The following is a 27,295-nucleotide window of genomic DNA, read 5'->3' as shown; positions in this document are numbered from 1 at the left end:
TCAACACAAACCCACCAAAATGCGACGCGATTGGCTGGTGAAAAATTGGGCTTATTTGAGATTTTGCATTTTTAAGCTTCTTGAATCTAAGACCATCCCACCTCTTTCTTATTATTTTTAACACCAACCTTTAGGACAACAAAACTGGGGAGAAAACACTGGTCACAGTTTCATGTGCTCGCTCGGCTTAAATTCGACTGTCTTATCCTGCTTATGCTGATTTTATAGCTTTAATTGTGCAGGTCAATGTTTGTTTTTTTCCTGAACGACTGTTAATCCGCTCGTGAAGGAACTGAAGTAAAGACACAGAAAGCGAGAAAGAGGTTAAAGTTTAAGGTCTTACAAGTATTCAGTATTGCATTATATTTGTGCACTTTTAAAGTAATTCATTGAAGTCAAGTTAATTGATTAAAGCAAGTGTTCAAATTTGGGATGATGATGACTGACTTCTCTTTTCTGCTATCTTAAGAATTAGCAATCTGAGGGTGTCCGCCTGTCAGCCCGCTGTGTTGGAATTCAGTGTGAAAACGAACGGGAGGAATGGAACAAATAATGTAAAGGGATTAACAAATCATTTGCATAACATTTTCTCGGCTTCCAAACTGCAGGATCAAGGGAATGAAGAGAAAAGGTAGATCAATCTGGAGATCGGTGGACCTGATCTTTGATACAATGAGCCTTTTCACTGTAAAAGAAAAAAGGGTGCTAATATCTTAATCCAATCACCTGTGTGTGTGTGTGTATGTGTGTGTGTGTGTGTGTGTGTGTGTGTGTGTGTGTGTGTGTGTGTGTGTGTGTGTGTGTGTGTGTGTGTGTGAGTGAGTGTGTGTATACACACACACACACTCACACACATCTATATATACACTTAAAACCAGAGAAAACAGGAGAAAATGTGGATAACCAAGTTGGGAGAAACTGTGAATTGGATGAAAAATCTGAGTAAAACTTGAATAGAGCCTGTCTTTCAAAAAGATACTTTACTTCTCCACTGCCAAACATGTATTAACCTGTTTTTTCTTACACTGTCTCTCCATCCACAGTTAAGACAATAAGACCACTGGGGAGATGAAGGGGATGGCATTATGGAGAGTTTAAGCATTATGAGCAGCCCTGGAGCTGTTCTTAAAGAAGGTGAATCAGAGGATTGGGACAGCTGTAACTAAAACCCTGTGCCGGACCACAAATGAGAAGCACAAAAACATTTTGGGCAAAATGCCACTAAGCCAAGCATCTGGGTCTTAAGTAAACTTCACTCAATCACTTATAACTTTGTGATTACTTTTAAAACAAAAGGACCTGTCAAAAAAAAAAGAAGAAATAAAGTCAATTACCTCAGTTTCAAGCTTAACACACCACAGTAATCCTGTCCATAAAGTTATGCATAAAGCCTCCATAAATACCTTCCATATGTAAGAAATACTGTATGACTCTAAGAGCAGTGAGTGTCACTCCCTGCCGGACACATCCCATTAAAGAGATGCAAGCTTATCTCTGAGCCGAAGCACGACCAAGTTTTCTCTACATCTTACAAGGATTCTCTGGCAAATGCTAGGATTCTGTGGCTCATATAAATAGAAATTTAATCTTGTATGTTTGTCTAAGTATCCACAGCAGCAGATGCACTTCCCATGCAGATTATGAATCTCTGTTTGAACAGATCTTGCAGTCAATGTATATGAACTGACGAGAGAGAGCGAGAGAGACTGTCTGTGTGAATACTGAATAATAATCAGGACGCACAGGTTCAGGTGGTATTTTTATTAAAGACTCGATGGTTCTCTCAGTCTTCATATCTGCTCTCGGGAAAATTTAAGAGTCAATTGATGAATTTCAAACTTGTGGTACATTGCCCGACCCCCCCCCCCCCCGAAAAAAAAAGGGTTGCATTCTTTTTCCCCTGATTGCAGAAATGTGACCTCTCTATAATATAAAGTTTCTTACATTAAAGGAAACATCTCATCTTTAAGTGTCTGTTGAGTCGGCTTTACATCTCGGACCGCCTCTTTTTCACAGAGCTTTTGTCAAACGGTGAAAATCTATCATTTTCTCCAATACTGCTGCTTGCATTAAAAAAAAAAAACCCTGACCATTGTCAATTGTGAGAGCATCTCAGAGCTTCCTTAATCTGTTCTTATCCTCCCATTGATAATACAATACACTTTCATGGTAATTGAAATCATATTTTACTCACAGCCACAGAGTAAAAGTACTGCTGCCTACGCATTCAGACCAAACGCAAGGTGAAGGAAAACCGTGCTGCTGCAACAATAGGGTACAAATGGGCAGCTTAGAATACATATACTGTCATTTTACCAGAAGATGTATGGGTATGTGCCGGGAAGAAGACAGCAGTAAAAAGGACGTGATAGAAAACAGAAAAAAAAAACCCCACTTTGGCTATGAGGCATAAATGTGTCAAGAACAATCTCACTCATCCATAAGAGACATTTGCGCACGTCTTCCTCTCAGTCCTGCAACGCGAGTGTCTCTGTTTGCACCTGCAGCTGTCCGCATGCTGCACACATGCTGCAAAAGGTGCAAATTATTCTTCCTCTGCACAAGAGTGTTGTTGGAGATCTATTGCTCTCTTCACTGCAATGAATATGCATAATCAATCCAGAGCTCCCGATAGCCGGGGCTTGTAATTCTTTCCTCCTCGGAAGCCCACATGAATCATATATGTTGTGTAGTAATGGGCAATGACTGAATGGAGCGGGATACGGGTCAGCTTAACAGGGTGTTATAATGACAAAGGGGAACATTAGCTAAGGAAATAAACTCTCTGAATCCCAGCCAAACATGCTGATTTAATCCAGCAGAGCCAACAAAAAAAAAAAGAAAAGAAAAAACACCCACCTGATGGCACTGAATATGCAATTAGATGGATATTATAGTACATGTTTCACTTTTTGACCCTTGCTGTCATATATAGGCACTAGTATACCTCCAAAGATGGCTCCTTGACTCATGGCTGAACGCAGATCATCACCTATACTGAGAATAAACTCTTCAGCTCTCCGAGCTCTCGCATCCCTGACACGAACACCTATCAGGAATCCTGCATGGGTGGACATGTAGGCTTTCCTAGGAATGACAGGGTCTGTTAGAGAGGAACCCCACCCTCGCTTTCTCCAGCATGCCAACACAGAGGAGAGTGGGCAGCGCTGAGACGGCAGCCTGCCGTGGGCACTGCCAGGCTTAAAGCTGCCCTGTCGTCATCAGAGGCTTGCAGAAAAGAACACTGAGATTCACCAAAAAAAAAAAAAAAAAAAAAAAGAGGAGGGGGATCGTTGCATTTAAATCCTCTCTCAACGCCCCCACATGTTTGAGCAAAGCATAAAAATCATTCACGGAGAGAGAGAGAGAGAGAGGGAGAGAGCGAAAAAGAAAAAGATAGAGGGAAATAGAGAGGAAACAGCTATTAGCAGCAGTAAGCAAGCTCAAGAGATCATAGTGAGGCAGCTCTAATCGCGGTAATGGTTTAAACCCTCATTCCATCCACGAGATGCAAGAAACGTCTCCCCAAAAAACAAGGCTTTGAAATCCTCCATGTCTAAGAATGTGCCCTGTGGCTGTGGTCCTTACTAAAAATGAAAAAAGAAAAAAGAAACAACAACTCCAAAAGTGTCTCCAATGTTGGAGTGACTCCGCAGTGGAAACAGCAGTGCTGTGGTATGCGTTGTTTACACCGACTCCATCGCTGAACGATGACCAGAAAAAAAAAAAAAAAAAGAGTTTAAATTTAACAATGTGGACACTGAGATTAGTACACTTAGCTGGGAAAATCACACACACATCAGTGATATCACACAATATCACATCAGTGTGTGTGTGTGTGTGTGGACACTGAAGAGACCCTCACAATGGTATTTATATTTTAGAAAAACAATTTGGGGGAAAACGCAACCAGACTATTTTGCGACTATACGAAGGTGCGGTGACGCTTTGAGAGGAAACGTTCACTCAAAAAGTTCCCCCCGCCACGCCAAACACACCATCGGATGCAACCAAATATATACAGGTATTTGAATGTTCTTCACGAGTGAATTCCTTTCTCTTTTTTTTTATCTTCACTCGTCTTTTCGATCTTTTCTGTGAGGCACGAATTCATTTCAAAGGTTTTCTGTCCTGCAGCAAAGTTTGCTGCTTCTCCAAAGAGCCTCCGTAAAACACCCTGAACTCGCATATCTGTTCCTTTCAGTGAATCAACATTTCCTTTAAGCATTTTGGCATTTGCAGTCGATATTCATATTGATGGAAACAACCAGGACTCAGGATTTTTTTTAAAAACAGGAGCTGATACCTTCTTTCAGGATTAGGAAACCATTTTAGGGGGGGATAAACTGCATACATCTATGAAACCTTTAGTGAATAAGTAATGATCAATAGCCACACACGCACACATACACACACACGCCATGTGTGCGTGTGTGTGTGTGTGTGTGTGTGTGTGTGTGTGCGCGTGCAGTTGTCTGAAATTGTTGTATCATATGTTGGTATCACAGATTGATGGATGCATATTTGTTTTAATGGGAAAAAAAGAAAAAAAAAATCAATAAATACCAGAACATAAAACAAGAGGTAATTTTAAGCAATTTCAAAAAGTCAATTAAGTGTCAAGACAATCAACACTATAAATTGTCTTGACAATACAAACACTTAAGTCTCTCGAATGTCTCTTTTACAGCCATGACACAGCATCTTAAACATTCTCAAGTCACATTCGCCAGAGACGAACCAGATCTGAAACACGGGGATAATCAGAAATCTGTCCCAATTCCATTGGTCCTGCGTTATTTTCTCATTCTCTTTCTTTATGAGACGAACTGCAGCTGAGCCACGCTGGTTTAGTTTTAGTCCCATTAGCCAACGCGTATCCCACTCACATCAAACCGAAGACAGTTTTGAGGCTTCTCCGTGCATTTAGGGCTTCTAACAAGGCTCCATTAATACACACGCCACACGTTTTTGTTTATTGTAACTCGCAAGTTCAAGTGGCAAGTCGGAGCTCTGAAGTTTGGACACAGAAATCTGCAGTTTCTGTGGCCCTTTGCTTTTGTTTTTGGTCATGAGCACGTATTTAGAGGCAGGTTTATGGGACTGCTGCCCATTGTGTTCCATTACAATTACTCAGCAGGCATGCATCCCGTCCCAGTAATGAAGTGGGTGTTGCAGTGGGTGGATTTGAGCGGCTACTATTCTGTACTCCTGCTACTGGGTACAAGAGCTGAGTGGCAGAGAATAGCAGCAGCGCTGGCAGCGTGGCACGGTGACAGAGAGCGTGGTGGACCGGCAGACCAGCAAGCAGAACCACGGGCAGCGAGCTGAGCCTTCAACGCTGTGTGTTTACATAAGTGTCAGAGGAGGAATGGAGAATTACATTTCAAAGCCCAGTAAATAAAGTTTGTATTGATTTAATCTAACATGTAATCTGTTTTGCTGTCTGACACTGATTCTGGCAATAAAAGAGAATCATGTAAGACAGCATTAGAGATAATACGGCCATACATCAAGAGGAGTTTGAGCGAGAGAAGGGCAATAGATCATGTTCAAGCTGGACTGCTTAGCTCTGAAATTCATAAACTGGCTCCTAAATCGAGGTGGCTTTCAATTTAAGTTTCCAATTTACAGATGTAGGGTTTTCAGCGGCGTTTCCGTGGACTGAGGCGTGTGTCTCTTTCAACATTAAAACCACAAACTGTGGATGAATAAACACTGACAAATACACAACATAGATTTTCTGAATGAAGCTCTGTCTGTGAGCACTGAGAGAACAATACAACACAACACTGAAGACAGAATACAGTATTATTTCTTAAAAACATGTGTTTTTTTTGTCTCCTGACGGGGTATTAAAGTCATTCAAGTGGCTGTGATGTTGATGTCCTGCTCTGCTTATGACTGTTTCCATGGTTTCGACTTTAAGTATTTTTACTACTGTTCATCCACATTATTGATAAGTCAAATTTTACTTCGTTTCGATTTTGAACGTTTTGTTTAATCATCTTATAATGTAATAGAAAATTAAAGAAAGTTCATTTCTGCTGTTTTCACTCTTTATTTTATAGACACGATGTCGTTTGATCTTCAGATTCTCTGAAAGATCCAAAGCTTTTGTTTGGTGTCTGTTGCAGTTCAGTCGAATCACCTCAAACTCAAGATGGAGATTTATTTTTAAGATATGTTTTTTTTTTTTTAACAATTACATTATGAGTGTTGTTGTTTTCACCAATTAAAAAAAAAATTAAAATCACTTGTCAGTGGACCAAAGACAAGAGTATTAACGACATTACTGTGAGACGACATTTCATATGGTAGAAACTGTAAAACCAGAGGCAACATAACCTTTGTTTAACACGATTGTTCACGCAGAGGATTTCAAAAGATGATGTGCCAGCGCCACCTGCTGGTGGCAGATTACATCAGCAGCTCAAATATGAGACGAGGTAATTCTGCAGTAGTGGAAAAGTGTATTAAACATTAGTTATTGAGAACTAAATATTAATACCGAAGTAAAACTACTAGACTGCTTAAATTATGCTCAATCATGAAAAAAAAAACTTAAATATCGTTTCGTTAAATGATCTTATTCGCTATTTAAGAAAAGCAAATGAAAAGGTTTAATGGTCAATTTATGAACTCAGTTGTAACTTATACATTTGAAAGTAGAAAAGTTATTAATTTGGCATAAGTCGTACTTAAGTATGAGTCATTTTATGCTTGAGAAAACTAAATCCAGGCGCCACCTATTACTACCTAATTGCAATAATGTTGCAGCGAGTATTTGCAATTTGTGCCTTTATTCTCTTGAAGTCATATAGTAGAAGGTAATATCATGTTCAAAACACTGAGTGAAATTTTAAATATCTATATGCACACTACCGACTGATTTATTTTCCATGCCAATGTGCTCTGCTGAGGTAGACACTAAGTTTAGTTTATCCATTACTGCCCTCTCGCGTTAATAAATAGGTAGTGCAAATGTGGCAATTGCATTCCATGCATGCGTCCTCACTCTACAGTCACTTTATCTCGATTGCTTGAGGTTGGCCCTGATGAAATAGTATGTCAAGTCAAGTCAAGTCACTTTTATTTATATAGCACTTTAAAACAGCTGTGGCTGAAGCCAAAGTGCTTCACTTAAAAGACAAAAATAAAAATAGAAGGGGAAAAAAAACCCAACAAAATACAGTAAAACAAAGAATAAAATTGGCAACGATAAAACCAGCTCCCCAGTTCGAGGCCAGGTTGGGTCGGATGGGAACTTTCTAAGTATGCATTTCCAGCAAGCGTGAGTTGGATAAAGCAGCAGTGAACGCACACCATTGTATGAAATGGAAGGAGCTGTAGCCTACAGCAGCTGACATTCACCTAAATTATATTTGGGATTACAAATTAACTGAGCATACAGGTGTTTGGCTTGCTGGAGAATTCTAAAATATACACGATAAAAGCACTCCAACAAAGTACCAACAAAGATCAAATTTAGAATGATCATGACATGTTTTGTTTTTAATTCTCTCATTTCCTGAAAATATGTTTCTGTTTAAAAATGTTTAACAAATGGGCACATACCAAGAGATTCGAATACAAAAATCTCGATCAAACTTAGTGTCTACAATTAGTATCCATGACCAGTCGGTTGTGTTTTATCAAATCAACATTTTTAATGTTCCATTTATGAGACAAGATGAATAATAGACTCTCATTTAAAAACCATCAGTGATTAATCAATAATCACTGCTCATACTGATATTGTGCAGTAGAAAAGCCATTTTATATATTTTACGCTCAGCTTCCCACTTCTCTGGGGTGCCACAGTCTTGCAGGTTTTTAATATCTACACCCCCAAAATACCAAAACAAAAGTGTGCATCATCATGGAGGCCTGCAGAAAATATGACCCAATCTTTACAACCAGGAGTGTTGGAGCAATGAAATGTGCTGTGTGGCCCTCCAGAGCCGGCATCCGACACCTCTGCCGTAAACAACACAAACACTCTGACACACATAGTGTCATGGTGTATCCTACCTCCTCTGCTTCAGAGTAGGAAACCTGTGGGGCTTTCCAGGCTGTGCTGAGTTTCTCTCTGAGTTTCCGCTCCTTTGGGACTATGAGGCATTCTCTGACGTCCAGTTCTGGATAGATCACCTCAAGTCCACCACTATGAGCAATACAAGATAGAACTCAGCCTACACAGTTTTGTTACAAGATCCATACAAAACACAGTGAATAGATTCACATCCAAGGGTAAAAATAGACACAGCAAGCTGTGATTTAACTTTCGCTGTATCGGTGTGCCTCTGAAGTCCCATGATTACATCTCTCTGAGGCATTACGTGGTGACTTACTGACAGAAGGAAGAATCCACAGCATTCAGGGTGTCTCCTGCTCCTTCAACATGGAAAAACGCGAAAGTGAAGACGTACAAAACCACAAAGGTTGCCGATGACGCCTGTAGAATAATAGCGATCAGTTAGGCAAAGAACAAGAAAAAACCTTTACTATTGTATTCTTCATTTGAATCCATATGGAATGGAAAATGGTTTAATAACCTCCTCATAGTAGGGGTCAAATAAAGTCTGTCTGCACTGCATGGTAGAATAGATACATGTCATTCAGCTTTCTAAAAGAATAGCTCTCAAACAGATATTGCAAAAAACGTGAAGTGAACATGGAAAATATCTACATCTATTTTTTTAAGGCAGTGCTTTCACTATAAGAAAATATTAGTTACTATATCATTGTCAAACTTTAAAAAACTCTGCCAATGTTCCTTTGGGCAGAGTCACAATCCTCGTAGTGCTGTTATTTTGTTTTGAAAATAAAATTAAAATATATGAATCAAGGCTGACACGCTCACCTCTTTTGAATCAGGCACACTATTATTTGCTTGGGCTTTCTAAATAAACAAGAACATTTACTGATTTTAGTACTTGTCTTAAAAAAAGCTTTATCTTATTTATTCTCCTTGTATGCATTTCTTAATCAATTTGTTTTAATCTATTTATTTGTAAAACACATTTAATTGCCTTGTGCATGAATGGTGATGTCTATCACACACGTCTCTATCTATAAATAAAACACCAGGAGGCACTATATTGCACAGAATCCTAGTTTAGATGAAAACTCTGCTCTTTATTTAAACTATGTGTAGCTTCTGTCTGAATTTATTCATGAACTTCTTCGTTTATGTTTTTGTTTATTTGTTTGTTTATAGGGGGGCTTGTGCGTCACACCGCAAAACAGTAACTATATTTAACTTTATCGCACTTTCGCGTCATTACTTGCTTTTTTCCTAAATCGCGGACTTTGTATCGCCCTTAAAATAAACTCTGAATAAACTGTAGTCTCATTTGTTGTGAAATACTAACATCAACGTCAAATTAAACCGTTCATTTGTTTGTGCGTGCTATGTGTTACATTAATACATGTCCGTGCAGGTACACAGCAGACGACGCTCAGCCTGCGTTGGTCTAAGAAATACTAAATGTGAAAAAAACAAAAACAAAAAACAAAAAACAATGCAAGTCTTCCAGGAGTTACAAACGTTACCATCGTTTAGAGGAGCTCCACTTGCTGCGTGTGGTTGCAGGGTTGCTATCGTAATATCCGCAGGATGCAGCAGTTTTCACGATCCGGCTGCAAACTTGTCGCATGACAACATAACTCATCATCCAGAAAATAAATAAAACAATAACAACAAACTGAGTATTTGCTCGTTGTTTATTTAGTAAATAGTATGTACACATTTTCAAGAACACATGCTACAGACTTTCAGATTTACAGCTCTTAAACAATAAAAACAACTCTGAGAACAAAAATACCTGGTGACTAAAGAAAACGTCCTCCAGGCTTTCAACACTGAGGAAACATTCACGTTTTTTGTTGTTTTTTTTAAAATAAGTTTTCATTTGTTTTGTTTATTAATTATTATGTGATTTTCAACCATTTCTGAACAAGGCCTCTTAAACTATGCAGTAGTGATTGTGCAGCATATAATATATTCCTGGTGCTGCTAAAGCTCCCTTTGGTTTGTGCTTCTCTGCAGCTGTGATATTAGCACCCAAAACATATGGAAATGGGTCCCAGTGATACGTTCCTCATTATCTATAATCAAATGTTTCTTCTACTATTTTATTTCTAATCTGACATTGTCTACCTACCTAATGACGTTGCAATACCCTCTAATGCCTTTTTGAATAGAACCTGGTGCTACAAAGCAGTGCAATTTTGTAGTTTCAAAGTGAGACATTTCAATATGCATAGTAAAAAAAACTTATATCGCTATGCAATAGCTTGTATCATTTGCAATGCCGAGTTTGAATAAGTCATCACAATAAATATTTACATGTTCGAGTTGCTAAACTTCCAGTGTCCACACTTTCTCCCCATTTTGTAAGGATGTAGACTCAAAAAACTGGAGCTCATCAGCATAAAGTAACTTTTAAAATAATGAGACAAATTTGAAATCCCTGCATTCATTTCATGGGTAATATCACAAATTGATGCCTTGATGTCAGAGTTTTTAATTAGTATTGTGTTTGGCATTCTAAATCCGATGCAGTGTTCAGACTATAAAGCACACGTGCGTCTGTCTCTTCAAATCACACAGCGACTGATTGCTTCAAATCCAAATTATGGATTATGTACATCTACAAATACACACGCAGCCGCCTAGAGAGCACCATGGTAGCTTAAAATATCGCGAAACAAACTAGTGACCACAGTAATACTACTTTACATTCAATACCATACACTACAGTACACTGTACATTAAGGCATGAGGTGTTGATGCAAAACATCCGCAGAAGATTCACTGAGAAATGCAATGCACTGACGAATGACATGCATGTCTGAGGACGCATCAGTCTCACCAGGACTGAGGTCAATCTCAACAAGATGGACCCTACTGTTGTTAACCTGTTTCTTCAAACTACACGTTGTATGAACTTGGAAATTCATAATCAAAATATTCAAAATCAGTACAAAGACAAATCTTGTTAAAATTTCTGGTGGTTTAAATTTCTGAGTCTGTGTGCCAAAAGTATTTAAAATGACAATTCATATGTTTAATCAGCAATCCACACATTGATGATGCAGTTGAGAACAATTTAAAGCTACTGCTTGGAGCACCAGCACTTATCTAAATCCTATATTTTAAATGGTCGACAAGTAAACTATTCCCTCAAGCCCTGTTGATGGAGTCTGGTTTTTAGGCCAGGAGTCGACACAAGCAAGTAATTGTTGTTTGTCTCTGAATTGATTCATAGCTCTTAATCATTTTAAGCTCTTGGTTGGGACCTCAGCGTGTGTCCACTTTAACAATGGTGTGGAATAGAATGACCAATCATGTGTAGGACTGAAGCAAGCCTTTCTCTAACATGTGCTGCAAAAGCAAAATGTGTAATCAGAATTTACTCTTTTGATAACAATAGCATGTTTTATGGATGTACAATATATTTCTATAGTGATGTTCCTATGAGCATGTGTCTACTTTACTTTGTACTAGAATCCTAGTTCACTATTAGTTAACTGCTTATTTGAACTGCCTGTAATTTGCATGTATATTACAGAATATAATAGATGTAACCGGAGGTCAGCACAATGGGTAGTCCGTTATTTTTCAACAACAGTTTGTAGCTGCACAGTAACTATATGCAAGTCAAGTCTATATTCAGTAAATGTATTACTCAGTAATACTATGATTTTGATCACTGCCTGCAGTGCACAACATCAAATAACAGCACATTAGTGTTGCAAGTTACTTGCAGTTCATGTTATATTATACAATATACAACACTTGCCATTTCCACCAAGCACCATGCCGACTGATCCAAATAACGCCGCAACAATCAAGTACAATCTTTAAAATATACTGTGAGGTGTGTGAAACAAGTCAACAACAATGATTTGATATAAACCTCTTTGCAACTGTTTATGAAATGTTTGAAACATTTTGTGTCTTTCCGGGTTTCCTTTTTCTGAGTATCTGTTTCAGCATCACTCACAGTTGGCATCGGGACGCCACAATGTCTTTGGTGCTCCACCACGACGCCGCTACTTCTTGTGAGTGTCTCACTGGAGAGAAGTCCAAAGAAAAGTGCTCGAAGTGTATAGATGAGTATTGGATGAGTTCACCCACAGCCATGAGGAGGCCTCCCGCATGGTAAAGTCTTACAAAGCCTGCTGCAGACATTCGAGGTGGAAGAGGGAGGCTTTCTTAAACTAGAATAATTCTCTAAACGCTAACAGACCACTAGTGACAAAGCTGGCTATGTCTAAGAGGTCACTTCAGCTATGGAGAGGTTTCTATTGATTCTTAAATACTTTTATTTCCAGGATGGCCGTGACCAGATGACAAAACTATTCAATATAACACTTAATAACTTGGGGAACGTGTGTGCTCACAAGCCTAATAAAGCTACACAGAGAATATATTCATGATCAACCTAATTTTTTCTGGTTTTTTTTTTTTTTTTTTTTTTTTTACAGAAAAAAACTCTTTGATTTTGCATCACTTTGTGTTTCAGGACACTGAATGCATTCATGTAAACTAAAGCCCTTTTATGACAAGTGGCCACAAATCGAAGATCACAAATATGTAAATGCTCAGTGTGTACAGACTCACATCACGTTTAGCTGTGCAAAATGCACACAAACATTCAAAAACACAATGACTGTACAAGAAAAATAGACGTGCCAGTTTCGTTTTGCTTTTTTCCTCTATTATGCATACATGGTCATTGGTCAAACTAAGCAAGGTCAAAATGAATAACTTCCAACAGCTGATTCTGGGCAGGCCATGCTATCATAACATCCTGTTTATGAGCTCACACTGCACACACCGTTTGGTAGATTGTACAAACACTTAAGGGCAAAGTGTTATATCTCTGAGACTTGAGTTCTGTGTTAAATTGCTGGTTGTTGCAGCTGATAAGCAGCACTTGGTTATCACTTCAGGCTAATTGATGAAGGTTATGAACACAGGTGTAAAGTTCTGTGCCAGCAGAGTCCTATTTTATTTTAAAAGCTAAAAACAGGAGGTGGAACTGATATCACTATCCATCTGAGTGGATATTTGCGCCGGATATGCTGTGCCATATTTCAGTGAAGTCTCAAATATTAAAATCTGAACACCTAAAGAATAAAACTCATTACTTGAACAGGCGGATTGAGCCGACCTCACTAACCTGGAGAGTTGTTTGATTGCAGGAGCAAACAAACAGCAGGAGAATACATGTGCCTGAATAACTGGAGCATACCTTGCCAGCAGTGCTTATCTTGTACCTTTTTAAAACGTGTATCCACTCTGGTGTCGTCCGGAGATGACCTGCCCTTACCACGGGGGTCAGATGACAGCAGATGAACCAGAAGAAGGAGAGTTCGAGTTCGGGGAGGAAGGGATGTTCCAGAAGAGCCATTTGCGTTTGCATTGCCGTCTCTGGTACAGGTAATCCTCCTTGTCGCGCTCTTTGCGTGCTCTTTGGTAGTGGTCGTCTTCCTTCAGATACCACACGGGTGGCCAGCGATGTTTCTCAAAGTACTCCTGGTTCTCTGTATCAGAACATTATGCATTATAAGATAGTGGCTCAATTGATTTAACATCATTTAACAGATGTCTAACTATTTCCTTGATATCAGCAAGTCATCTTGATTTTCAGAGTGAATTAGACTTGTGCAGTTCAGTGTATGAGCAGATGCACGTTACCTGATGACTTGGCCTTCATGTCGCGGGGGAACTTGCGACAGACGCTGTTGTAGTTGGTGCAGATGTGGTGGAGACACCAGCCTGTGAGCTGCTGGGCACCGTGGAACTGTCAACACACAAAGTCATGTTGTCAGATCTGTGAATGGAGTGTGGTGTGATGGGATGTGTGTGTCTCTACCATACATATATACAGATCAGCTGCTCTTCAATTTCTCTTTTTTCATCAAAATCTGAAATCTCTTGGCAAAAATTAAGGTGACACACACGAATAAAAAACAAACAAACATGAATACAAAACATGTTTTACATTTTTTTCTAAGCTTCGGCATGTGGGCAGTGTAATGGGGTCTCAATGGGGATCAGGTCTGTTTTTACAGGTTTCATATGTTTGTCTAATGATTACATCATTATTCTTATATTTCAATTGTTGAAGTCATGTGTGGTTAAAACATTTCTTTTGTTTGTTTATTGCATTGTAATCTCCAGATAATGTCTTAACAGATCTCATCTTTTTTGTAGTTTGTCCAGGTTGAAGGATAAGACTGTGACGTCTTTTTTGTGCTTGTGATGTTCGGAGGCTACATTAAGCTGGGGCACTACTAAACCGAGAAAAGATAGCAAATGGCCTGTTATTCAAATGAGTTCAATCCTGAATCCTGTTCTTTTTTTCAGTCTGCTGTGACACTACAGAACGAAATACAGTAAAAACAAGTTTCTTTTTTAAATGTAAACCTGACAAATATTTTCCTTAATACTGGCTGTAAGGCCTGTAAGCATTAGCATTTTCAGCATGCAGCCATCATTAAGAGTGCTTTTGATAAAGTAGCTCAGTCACATGCCTCCATAATAAAACAAACAGAAATAAAGTTCAAAAGAAGAAACAAATGAATATTATACTGCATATAGCATATAGAATTTGCATGATTTAAAATCCAGTTGAGTTTAAAGGAATTCAAAAGAAACTCAATACAAACATAGGAGGAACTAAAATCCCGAACCTGCCTCATTTATCTAAAATGCATATCATTTCAAGAGGTTTTTGTCTTATATTTAGTAAAAAAAAAAAAAAAAGTAATAAAATGATGTTACTTTGGCACCATCTGGTGGGTGAAGAGAAGCGTCCGGCTTTCTCAAGCGGCTCACCCTCAAATAATGCCCTCATTAGTGAAAATCCAATTTGCCAAAGCCTTGAATAAGTGTTACACGTTCTTGTTTGAGATGATTGATAGGCCACACTACCTGGGCCATATCCAAGTACACCAGCACATCTCCATCAATGTCAGCCCCCATCATTGCTGCCTCCGTCAATACTGTCACTGTGTAGAGCTCTGGAGGAAACACAAGAGGTTGTCACTGTTCACACCAACTTTGAAATTGGCACATTGGCTTTTCGTAATACAATCCTGTACTTTGCAGGGTAAAAAAATCTATTTAATTCAATACCTGTAAGTGCCACCAGGTGGGGGAGGCAAAGACGATTGGCAAGAACAATGAGCTCCATTGCATCCAGGTCAGACCGTGAACAAAACCGCCCCGTGTAGAGATATTCTAGCACAGCCCTCATACAGCTGCGAGTTGTGTTGGGAAACAGCACCTTAGAAACAACAGCAGTAGTGCGTTTTAGACAAAAATGAAAAATCGAAACACAGACATCTTTAGAATTATTTGCATTTAGCATTTAGTTCCACTTGAGCTGCAATTGAGAAAAAAATAAAAAATGCATGACACTCAAACTGTTCCAAAGCTCATAATTCCTCAATTATAGCATCCCAACTTATAAGTGGAACAAAGCAAATTAATTTGCATGTATAATTTGGCTGTATTATTTGCTGACAAGCTATAAAGATGAAACAGGAGTGTGCCAACGAATGCAGTATGCTCGCAGAAACGTCTTAATTGCATTGAAAACAGATTTGCAATCCTGTAATAAAATTATACTTTGCACATGGCCTTCTGGTGCTCTACTTGGATCAGTACGTCTATTGATCTTTGCCACAGTAGTGGGCTTTGAGTACTTCTAAAGTGATTAAATTTTAACTGCTTCATGAATCCACTAATAATAAAAAACGCTGCTAAAATTCATGCGAAAAGTGTTTCTTACCTCCTTGGTGCAGCTCTCCACAAAAGGCCCACCAAACATAGCTGCCATCCAGTCACAACTAGAGATGAGTAAAGGCTTGTGGGCCATGATGGTCCCATCGTCTAGCTTGAATACAACATCTGTAAATACGGCAACGAGACACTGGCATCTGCATCCACTCCATTTCAAGCAAACAAAACAAAAATAAAACAAAAGCATGAAAAAAAAAACCTTAATGATGATTTTCACTCACCAGAAAAAGTGCCCTTGGCCAAGCACTCCTTCACTCGGTTTGTGCGCCGTACGTGGAAGGCTTTGGTGATTTCTTGGTTCATGAAGGCTTCATTGTTAAGAATGTTTGCCACCATCATTCGCAGGTCAAAGACCTCCAGCAGCTCTGCAATGTGTGCAATGTGCATCAGCTCTTTCTCATTCTCGTCCAGCTGTCCAGTGTATAGGTAGCGGAGGACTGCCCGAAAAGGACCGAGCTGCATGGACTGGTCCATGTGCACTACAGTCATGGGCCTGGGGCTGTACGTTACGGGGTCGTCTACCAGCTCCTCCTGGATGCTGACGAAGGCTCGGCTCCACGAGGAGAGCAGTCTGCCCCGTCTGCCCCCTTCAAAGTCTTTCAAAGTCCCGTCACTGGTGCAGGCCCGGAGGTTGGCCCTGTCTCCATCGTCGCTGTTCTCGCAAACGTCAAAGCTCGCAGCACGCATTAGTAGCTCTCGGCCAGAGAGAGGACCACGAGGTGGCCTCTCGGTCTCCTCGCTCTGCGTGTCCATAATGAAGAGGTCGTAGAACTTTGAGGAGGACGTCGCCAAGTAGATCTTGTGTGCAAAAATTTTCTGTCGCTCCTGCAGGACCAGGATGACGTCAGCACAGTGGGGGTCCTCCAGAAGTCCGACTGGATGCTCCTCGGTGGTGGTCGGTGGAGGAGGCACAGTGATGATAGGTGGGGGAGGTTTCGGCGGCAGGAAGGGTGCCTGAAGGAGAGGCCGCTGGACATTTCTGAGGTGAGATTTCCAAAACTGCAGGTGGCGGCGAGAGATGAGCGCAGCTCGGATAGCGTTATCAAAGACGTCCTTGACGCCAAACTGAGCAACAACACTGGTTTCATAATATGGCACTCCCAACTCTTTGGCCACCTCCCGGCCTCTCTCTGGAGGGAGAATCTCATTCGATTTAATGGGTCTGGAAAACAATGAAATACATCACTGACAAATCAAAAAGTCTCCATTAGTTGAAATTGCTGATGGATAAACCTACAAACCTGGCCAAAGGCCTCCGTGCTCTATTCACTGCCTCCAGGTCTGCATAGCGCAGGTCCAGCTGACAGCCAACCAAGATGACAGGGGCACGGGGACAGAAGTGCTTAATCTCCGGATACCACATAGTCTTTACATGGTAGAGAGAGTTGGGATTGGCGATTGAGAAGCACAGTACCACAACATCAGACCTGAAGAAAACAACAGGAAGAAATCCTTTATCTCAGAGATGAACCAGCTCACGCGCTGTTAAAATAGCATCACATCTTTACAGTTCCCCCACCTGCCATATGCAAAACGTCGATCCTTATGATGATCTCCAAAAGTGTCCCAGAGCCGGAGGGACACGCTGACGTCATCCACCACATCTCTGGAGCGCTCTAACACCTAATGAGAGATTGACACTTTTATATGCAGGAATTCTCACAAATTTCCTGTTAATTGTCTGAATGGCAACACTGATATATCCTTCAATAACACATTTTGTAATATCTAAATAAAATGTTGCATGCAAGAAATCTGTGTGAATGCTCACTCACCTCTTGGCATACTCTGTATTGGTCAATGGCCCAGACTGTGGGCACATGTGTAGCGAGTAACTGGTACTGAGTCAGGGTGGCGTTGCAGGCCCGGGCACAGATGAGGCGGGTCTTTCCAACTGCATTGTCTCCCACCACCACACACTTGATAGTTTCAACGTTTGGCCTCTCATAGTCCATATCAGAATCTGTCAACTGAGACCTGACGAAACACAAAGACACGCAAAAGGCTGCATCAGCACCGGCCGTCCTGAACCACCGTCCTGAACACTAGTCCTCATCTGCACTGCTCATTCTGCCTGCAGAGCTATCAATGGATGGTCTCGTGACTTCCCTGTGCCCATTCACAAGTTCCACGTCATCGCTTGTGCTACAGAGAGAGAAAAATTAAAGCAAACAAATCCTGCCTTCACTAGACTTCACAGCCTATCCAGTAAGGGGAAATAATGACAGTCCTAATCAGGCTTGATTGAAAACTGCAGAAAATATAATGCTTGAAAAAGACTTGCCTGAATGTGTTTGTCCGGTCTGGGTTAATCGAGGTTGATGCAATCCTAACTAGTTTCTGCTGTAATCCATTTAACTCGCTGCAATCCTTAAATGCCCCTCCTTGATTCTTTACTGAGCTACAATCCAATTATAGCAACGTTACCCTAAAGCCTCAGTCATGAAAGCCCGGACACATGACGATGAAAACAAGTTATCTGACATACACGCAGACACTGTTATTCAATGAAATGGAGGAAAAAGGTAAATAGACTATCTCTGTGTCTTGAAAATGGAGGTGGATGATCTAGATACCCTGACTGGTTTCCAAGGGAACAGTAATCTCTGGCAATGTGTTACAGCATATATGAGATCGTCCTACTGATAGGTTAGTTTAATCCCACAAAGACTAATTTTTACGAAAACCGTCATCCTGACATCATAGCCTCACCTTATTTTAGCTCGGACTTGCGTGAACTCAACACACAGGACAAATAAAACTCTGCCCACAGTCCCTAACTTACGTCATAGCAGCTTTTACTTCCACGTCTGAGTTTACATGCTGGAACACCTCTCCTCCATTTCAGTTTCACCACCATCCTTCTCCTTAAATGCCTTACTGCATTTGGAAAATCACAGCCATTCATTGGCACTCATATCCAGCATTACCTGCTTATGAATCAGTTCAGCTTGCTTGTATTCTTGCATCAGCTTGGAGCCCACATACTCCCATATCATGACACAGCTGCCCCCCTTACTGGAGCATCACTTCTGTTCAGCATTACTTCATTGTATTTCATATATCACTCACAACGCTGGCGATATTACTACGCTTTACTATGATTTATTTTAATATATATATATGTATATACACCCCCAACGAAAACGGCTGCTTGCAGTTTGTAGCCATTCATAAAACCAGCTTTCCATTGACTGCACAATCTGCATCCCTATAGGCTGGATCTCACTTTAATTTTAAGGCATAAACAACTGACAGTCTGACCTTAGGCTGCGCCTGGACGACACCATAAAGATACAACGCCTTTATATATTACTCATTCACTTTCCCTCTCCTGTAACAGTCAAGGCTTCACTGCGCAACCCTCGAATTAATTGACCTTTTCTTTTTTCTTTTTTTTTTTAAACATAGTCAGAGTCTAAACAAGCTGCGAGGCTATCATCTGGAGCACAGAGGTAGAGAAAGCCGCAGCTATCTGGCATAATAAAGATGATAAAAGTGTGCATATCCTACCAGGAGGACCGAACAGTCCCTCCACCACCGAGACACTAGTCATGAGGCTCTGCTGCATTACATGTTATGTAACGCCCAGTCACTGACTCCTGAGCCTGTTTATCCGGCTCCGAGCGCATCGCAATCAAAAAATATATAAATAATTGGGGGGTGGGAAAAAAAAAAAAAACCCGACCATAAGGCGTTAAATCCGTTCGATCCGATTCCAGTGGGAATAAACGCCGCGGCTCGTCCTTACCGCAACATAAGGAAGTGCTGCATCGGGTTGGTCGACGGACGAGACGAGACGCAGGGATCCATCGGATGCAGCTCGCACCTGACGGCAGCTCGTGTTTAACTTCATCTTCGACGGTGAAGGAGGAGGCTTGGAAATAGCCGATGTTTTTTTTTTTTTTTTGGTTTTTTGTTCTCGTCTTCCAGTTTCTTTTTCGGGAAAAGAGCTCAGGATCAGCGCGTTAAGTCCCGACGCATTGCCAAAAGTGCGCCCGCCGATGTGAAGCCTGTCGGTGCGCTGCAGAGCTGCAGCCTGGCCGTCATGGAGCCTCCACTTTACTGTAAGGCCTCCCGAGCTAATAATAGGCAGGCGCACAGACCAAAAAAAACAACACTCCCCATTCATTACAAAACACTGATCCACTTTAAATTCGAACAAATCTCATTGCACAGTGGCTTCCAGTCAGGCACGGACATGTTTGCAACAACCGAAGACTCTGCACGTTGCTCTGTTTGGCAATAAACAAAGTGCATATACTCCGGAAAGTAACACTGGGGGGGGGGGGGGGGGGGGAATAGTGCCAGAGTGGGGTTAAACAGTCAGAGCACACGCACGCACGCGCACTCACACATATACACAGGATCACACCTGCCCAAGAGGCAATTCAGAGTGACCTATGATTTTCAAATGCCTCTTTTTGCACTGAAACTAATGACCTACTTAATATCTAAATATATTACAGTGACTGACAGATTACAAGTGAAATCATTAACTAAATGTTCCCCATTAAACCATATTGTCACAGTGGTTTTATTTTCCTTTTGCATATTACAATCATTACTCGATCTGTATTCTCATTGTTTTCCAACATTTAGGTCAAAATACATCATTTAGAGTACTGATCACAACAAACTAGTTTAGATTAGATTAGATTAAAGCAGACTTTAATTTATTCCATATGTGGAAATCCGGCCAGCAGCTCCTTATTACACACATAAAACGGGATCCTGGCACACAAGGGAATAGATTATATATAAATAGATAATTAGAAACACATGGAAGTACAGGAGACCCATGCTAGGGGGGAAATATACATAGTGACAGTGATATTTACAATATGCAGTGTTCAATAGTGCCAAGGTAGTGTTTTAGACATATTTGGTTTCTGCTGTTGAGCTGGTTAAAAGGAGCAGGTATGAATGACCCCTGGGTCTATTTCATAAATCTTTTTTTTTTAAATGAAACAAATACACATTTTTCAAAAAACCTGAAGAAAACAAATAAACAAGCACCGTTTGATCATCAGCCAGTTTGAGTTAAATCTACTGCATCTATTTCACATTTATCACAGTTGTTGCACATTATCTGAAACAACTGTTGGTAAAATTGTGCAGATTAAAAATGGGCTCATTCCTCATTTAACAGTAAACACACACAGCAATTTCTCCTATACGTTTGGTTATTTTGTAGGATTTTGCAAATAAAGCAGTTTCACATGTGATAAATAAAACATACTCACCAGTCGTAAGTACTGACAGCCATAGTGCACAGAAGATGGAAAGCCTACAAAAGACAGGTTTTAATGTGTTTGAAGAAGCATTTAATTCCAGTCTAGTCTGGTGTCATGAGAAGAAGGGGCTTTAGAGAGTTTGTGAATTAATTGTTTTTAATCAACAAGTCTGGATAATTATTTTATCTTGGTTGTTTGTGCTCTGAGCTACATCTCTGAAATCACGCAGCTTAATAATGCAGTTCAGTGTTTGTTCATCCTAACTTTATCCCACCAGTAGGATCACATCACTTCAGACTATAATATTTGCAAATGCTGCTCTGCAGAGAAAAATACATAAAATTGTTAACATCAATTGACCTTTGAGACACTCTGATAAATGTATATCTTCATATGAAAATGAATTAGGGTCTGAGCACTGGCAGTGCATAGGACCCTATTGAAACCATAGGAACTATTATTATATAAATTGTATTGCATCATATATTTAGAGTGAGGGACATAACTTGATATTATGATTGTATGTGCACAGACTAGTCCTTTTTAACTTCTGCAGTGTTCAATCTCTTCCACCAGATGAGGCTCACAGTCTACACTGAACAAAGTCGCTTTTCAGTTCTGACCAAATGAAGAAATCATTTTTCTTTATGAACAAATGTTCTGTGTAAACACTGAAATCAGAGTAGAAAATAAAAGCTTGCATGTTTTCTTTTCAGCTATGTTTACAAAGTTGTCTTCCAACGCAGTCACTTAATTAATTTATCTATGATTAAATAATCTATCTATCTATCTATCTATCTATCTATCTATCTATCTATCTATCTATCTATCTATCACAATAACCTGCTAAAATAGATGAGCACACTGCATGCAAAGTATACAAAGTATACTACTATCTACTATTGTAAAACACAAACGGATACTTAACTGTTTTAGTACGTGTGCAAGTTCTTCTCTCAGTCTGAATGCTTCCGGAATGACAGAAATGATATTTACAAATCTTCTCAGCTAAGTAGGATTGATCATTGCCATGGCTGGGTATTGATTTGCAACACTTGAAATTGTGCAACAGTATTGGGGGATAAATGCTGTGTAAGCATTAACCATACGACAACAGAGTTAAAGTGAACTATGTGCTAGAGTCCAGTCAGACTGGTGTCACCTGAACGTTCCAGATAATCATTGGTGCTTTTGGTTGTGTGTAACTTTCTCTATGGCTTCTGCAGAAACGGACTGTGAAGCGTCTTTCTCTCTGGACTCCTATTATGTCTCTGAGGAACTCGGCTTTATCCTTCCTGCACCTCTGGTAGGTGGAAAGAGCTCTTCTACAGTTTATCTTTTTTTAATCATTACTCAGTCGGTCAGAGAAATGCGTGCTGCCCTCACCCACCTCGTTCGAACAGAACACGGCTCGTGTTTGTTTTATTCCCTAATCCAACAAGCGGCATTGCCGATGTGAAGTGCAAAACTATTTTGCCTGTTTTAGTCCCCTTTGCATTGTAACTTCAATGTGAAAATGCAGAGCACTGCTTGAAGTTAAAAATAAAAATGTGACTGTTGTAAATGTGCCCCGTGTGAGTTATCCTTTGTGCGTTGTTTTTTTATGATACACAATAAACTGAAACTTCTTGTTCGAAGGATGAGCTTCCACCGTACTACCAGCCATGGATGGATATTGCCCTGCGGGTCCCAGAGCTTGTGCACTCTCATGAGTTGCGCTCCTATGTTAACAAGGTAATAGGGGGCAATAAACTGCCCGGGAGAGTTCACCGTCTTTATGGAGCCATGCTTCAGGACTGTTATTCCTGTCTAGATGCCACTGCTGAGCAGCGAGTTTCTGCAGAAGCACAGAGAGTTACGGCTGGCCCACCTGGCCCTGGGCATGACGACCATGGGATACGTCTGGCAGGAGGGAGAGACGGACACAGTTGAGGTAAGCCTTGTGGTTTTCTTTGTGCCATCTACAAAGTTGTTGTTTTTTGTTGTTTTTTTTTGTCTTTAATCACTTTTATGTTAGGTGCTGCCACGTACCCTGGCTGTTCCATACTGGGAAGTGTCACAGCGGTTGGGACTTCCCCCCATTCTTACTCATGCAGATGCAGTGTTGGCAAATTGGAAGAAGAAAGATCCAGATGGGTGAGACCGTCAGCCTCCTGCAAATGGTTTCATCAGTATCACATATAAACCTGTCTTTCTTTATGTCTATCTGCATATCTCGGGTTTCAGGCCTATTCATATGGAGTAAGTACATTTAAAAAGGTTTTCTTTTTACCAATGTATCTCAATGCAACACACTGCTTGGTTGTGAACAAATTGTGTTGGTTCATTTGCACTATGAAGGAACCTCGAGATGCTCGTGAGCCTGCCAGGGGGACAAAGCGTCCGAGGCTTCTTTATGGTCACCTTGCTGGTGGAGCAGGCTGCAGCTCCTGCACTGAGGGTGAGCAGCTATTACAGTCTTATTGAGCAAAGTGAGCAACTATTTAAATAGTATTATAAACATTTGAGTGGCTAATTGTTTATTGTACTGTTGATTGAAGACTATTGAGGAGTGGGTCTGTGTTACAGAACATTCCCATTGTGATCGATGGAGTCAGGCGATGTGACACTGAGGCTGTAGAGAAAGCTCTGGAGGGCATCAGCCGGTCTATACAAGACATGACTGATGCACTCAAACTAATGCATGGTGACTAACTCATATAATCTTCCTGTACCAAAATGTATCGTATTAAATAGTTTTGATTCATGATTTTGTCTTAAGAGTACGTGGAACCTTCAGTCTTCTATGGCATTATGAGGATCTACTTGTCTGGGTATGGAAACGTCTTCATTCATGAGTTGGTGGTAGTTTTTCTCGTGAAACATGGTCTGAAATCAAGCATTTCATATAGGTGGAAAGACAACCCAAGTATGCCAAATGGGCTGATTTATGAAGGAGTCCAAACACAACCAATGGAGTATTCGGGAGGGAGCGCAGCACAAAGCAGTCTGCTGCACTGCTTTGATGAGCTTCTGGGAGTCAAACATGAGGACAAAAGCAGTAAGATAATTCAAGCTTTCTTCACTGACAGCTACAAATGACTGAGAATGATTGTTTGCTGTGATGATAGTCTTTTCCTTGTTTTTTTTTTTCCTTCTTCAGGTTCCTTTCTAATCCGCATGAGGAACTACATGCCACCTGCTCACAAGAAACTGATCCAAGACATTTCTTTGCAGCCCTCCCTGAGGAGTTTTGTCCAGCAGCAGGCCACCGAGCAGCTAACGCAATCTTTTCATCTGTGCGTCACAAAGCTGTTGGCTTTGCGCAGCTACCACATCAATGTTGTCAGCCGGTTCATCACTGTACCTGCTGCTCGAGCCCGGCAGCTGCGTAGCCAGAGCCGGGACTCAGAAGAAGGGGAGGTGATCAGCAGAGCTCCCACGGCACTGGAGGAGAGGGGCACCGGCGGCTCTGGCATCATGACGTTCCTGAAAACAGTGAGAAATCATACAAAAGAAGCTTTACTGTCTGAGACAAGCGAAGAAAAAAAAACATTATAATTGATTCGAACTGTCACCATGAAGCATTCAAGAGCAGAGACGTGGTCTACGTCACTTAAAAAAACACATACATCAACTCTGATTACGTTGCCCACTCTTGTATATGTCATTAAACAGATGGGTTTTCTCAGAAAGACAGTGGGGGGGGCTTTCATTGTTTGTCTTGCATATGGCTGTGTTGTGTCTGTAAACAAGCCTCAGCTTAATAGACATGAGTGATACCAATCATTCAGTCCAAACCATAATTCAAACCATTACTGTTACTTTCCATTACATCCAACCCCTAATTCCTTCTTTAATCTGAACTAGGATGCCAAAAATGCAGCAGATCTCTGTTCCAGACCCATGTACCTCGAGGATTATTGGACATTAAACAGCTCAAGTCACTTCTTTCTGAGAAAGTTTTTGTGAAATTCATTTCTATTTGACGTGTTTGACTTAAAAACGTGGCAATGTTGTACTGTTTTTTTTTTTTTTTTTCCTTTTACCAAGACCACTGCTTATGGTTTGTGAATTAAAGTATTTACTGACAAAAAGGATTTGCTCTGCAATAAACTTAATTACTGCAGTACCCGATGAAACCATGGCAGGGCACTGAAGGGCAGCATTCTAAAAAAGAAAGTTTGTCTTTAATAATGTATGTAGGGCAGCAATAGTTGGTTGCATGCAGGTATTCGACTTTATACAAACTCAACCAGAAAATAACAGTAATAATAACAATGTACCCCTTATTAGTTAAAGTAGTGTGAAGATGTACTTAAATCATCAGACAGGCCACAACATGACTTTTTTTTTTAAATCTCAGTGTATAATCATCCTTTGTTGCAACTTAACTTTACAGCGCCGCGTCACAGTGAGGTTGTCATGTCGAAGCACAATGCACAATGCAGCACAGAGATGCATCACTTATCAGAGCCCACATCCAGCCCTCACATGCCCCACTACACTTCCTGAACCGTGTGTGTGTGTGTGTGTGTGTGTGTGTGTGTGTGTGTGTGTGTGTGTGTGTGTGTGTGTGTGTGTGTGTGTGTGTGTGTGTGTGTGTGTGTGTGTGTGTGTGTGTGTGAAAACCCGGTGCAATGAAGGGATGGATTGTGGCATGAATGGCTCATGCTGTGTAATCTTCACCATTCCTGGCTTGTCTCCACTGGTGTTTCATTACAATAACAGGCTTAGAAGATCAGATAAGGCGGGACGACACAGCAATTACACATGACGATTCTTCCCCCCTGAACCTGAGTGATCTACTTTATTTGGCAGTCTTTCTTTTCACCTGCTGGTTAGCAGGTAAGACAATGGAAGAGCAGAAATGATAGAACATACCTGCACATGCAGCCTGTCATAATTCTAGCGCAAGAGATTATGAAAACAGAAGCGGCCACTTTAGTCTGACAGATGAACACCAACGTGGAAGCCAAGCAGTCACTGAGTTGGAAGTCATTCATGCTTTTGTTGTACTCATATTTCAGGCAGTCAGACAAAGAAACGGTTCCTCAAAACACAACAAAGTGACCTGAGGTGAGGAGGTGAAGGGTGAACAGAGACTACACGTAGAGGGAGATTGATGGGTGGCGAAGACGAGGGGACAAAACAGTGCATTTGCATCACGGGCATCTGATTAGAGCCTTCTTCCACAGCCAAAGTAAATAAACTCTTTCCTTATTGCCATGGACGCGGAGGAGTCCTTGACAACCCAGCCATAAACACCGACCATCTCTAAGGATGTTTTTATTGTGTGGTGGGCGCTGGCCCTGCAAGTGTGAACACCTGCTTTAGAAATCATTTGGAGTGTGGACACATTGTTTTGTGGTGTGCTACAATATAAGGATGTATAGGATGTCTGTTGTTTTCATGACATAGTCAGTTTTCGCCTGAAAATATTCAGAGACTCAAGAGGCAAGTACAAAGGTTCTGTTGTTGCCGAGGATGCACTCGCCAAGAAAATGCTGTAAAGAATTAACTCAGCTGGCTAAAAACGTGATTTTCCTCACAGCAAAGGGCATCTGAAGTCACTCCTGTTTTCATAAAATCTCCTGAAACATCCATATTCAATCTATCAAGGCCGACAGGATTATGAATGAGTGTTGTCCTTTTGGTTAGACAATCGGATATCTGTGCCTTGGTGGTTAACCACAGGATATCCTGGACTCTGTTATTTTGAAACTGAATTTATGATGCTGCCGCTTACCTCAAGCCAAGCAAGCCTGGGACCTTTTCTCACCCTGAGAATGAGGATACTCGGTGGCAGAAGGGAGGGACTGATTGTCTTTGGCGTGGACGTGATGGGGTGTATCTGGGAATTATCATGCTTTGTGTGCAGCACAGTGGGGAACAGGGTGTTTCCTCCACTTTCACTCATCCTGACTTCATTATTTTTGTCAAATCTGGACGTCCACACACCCAAAAGTCACACATAATTTACAGAAGGGACACCATTATTTAAATCCATGTCAGATGTAAGATCTTTTGATGGTTCAGTACAAAAGAATGGATACAATTTCACGATTTTTGTAGTGAACAACTGTATTTCCTCATGTGTAGAAAAATGAGCAGGTAATATAGATTTTCCATCCTTCCGTGTGTTTTGGTTTTTGGACACGTCTGCAGTGTGATGCTGCAACTCGGAAATATTCTAATTTCTCTGCATCAGAAACAGTCTCACGTTATTCATCCATCGTTGGGGGAAATAACT

The 27,295-nt window shown here is 40.7% G+C and overlaps 3 protein-coding genes across 3 annotated transcripts in view; 1 reads left to right on the top strand and 2 right to left on the bottom strand.

Moving 5' to 3' along the window:
* pebp4 (phosphatidylethanolamine binding protein 4) overlaps positions 1-9,611 on the bottom strand; it is a 53,966-nt gene extending 44,355 nt beyond the window's left edge. Inside the window, exons 1-3 of the mRNA XM_080499301.1 lie at positions 9,559-9,611; positions 8,355-8,458; positions 8,035-8,167 (exon numbers count right to left, since the gene is read on the bottom strand). Of these exons, the coding sequence (XP_080355427.1) occupies positions 8,035-8,167; positions 8,355-8,458; positions 9,559-9,561 (240 nt within the window). The 5' untranslated portion in view covers positions 9,562-9,611. The remainder of the gene's footprint in view (positions 1-8,034; positions 8,168-8,354; positions 8,459-9,558) is intronic.
* A 3,627-nt stretch (positions 9,612-13,238) lies between these two features.
* On the bottom strand, positions 13,239-17,449 carry rhobtb2a (Rho related BTB domain containing 2a). Its single transcript, XM_080499299.1, has 8 exons — positions 17,346-17,449; positions 17,068-17,253; positions 16,048-16,988; positions 15,816-15,934; positions 15,158-15,308; positions 14,954-15,042; positions 13,715-13,820; positions 13,239-13,560 (listed from the first exon to the last, which is right to left on the bottom strand). Exons 2-8 carry the CDS (start codon positions 17,187-17,189, stop codon positions 13,355-13,357), a joined length of 1,734 nt encoding a protein of 577 aa, XP_080355425.1. The 5' UTR covers positions 17,190-17,253; positions 17,346-17,449; the 3' UTR covers positions 13,239-13,354.
* A 4,827-nt stretch (positions 17,450-22,276) lies between these two features.
* Positions 22,277-24,603, top strand: ido1 (indoleamine 2,3-dioxygenase 1; the record flags this gene model as incomplete). Its single annotated transcript, XM_080499192.1, has 9 exons — positions 22,277-22,369; positions 22,702-22,797; positions 22,877-22,996; positions 23,081-23,199; positions 23,404-23,503; positions 23,632-23,749; positions 23,825-23,876; positions 23,955-24,103; positions 24,206-24,603. The coding sequence occupies 9 exons, from the start codon at positions 22,277-22,279 to the stop codon at positions 24,601-24,603; spliced, it is 1,245 nt and encodes a 414-aa protein (XP_080355318.1).
* Positions 24,604-27,295: the final 2,692 nt, after the last annotated feature.

The sequence above is a fragment of the Blennius ocellaris genome (genome assembly GCF_963422515.1).
Source record: "Blennius ocellaris genome assembly, chromosome: 7".
In the NCBI taxonomy this organism is placed as follows: domain Eukaryota; kingdom Metazoa; phylum Chordata; class Actinopteri; order Blenniiformes; family Blenniidae; genus Blennius; species Blennius ocellaris.
Note: the sequence above shows the minus strand (reverse complement) of the source record. Positions and strands in the feature narration are given on the sequence as shown.

What these genes read in the sequence shown, in the direction of transcription:
- rhobtb2a (XM_080499299.1), bottom strand. Translation starts at nt 17,189, where the DNA reads ATGTGGTATCCGGAGATTAAGCACTTCTGTCCCCGTGCCCCTGTCATC. An exon ending in GCACGGAGGCCTTTGGCCAG is followed by an intron (nt 16,989 to 17,067) that starts GTTTGTAGGTTT and finishes ATTGTTTTCCAG; the next exon opens with ACCCATTAAATCGAATGAGA. An exon ending in TGGAGAGCTGCACCAAGGAG is followed by an intron (nt 15,309 to 15,815) that starts GTAAGAAACACT and finishes GTTGTTTCTAAG; the next exon opens with GTGCTGTTTCCCAACACAAC.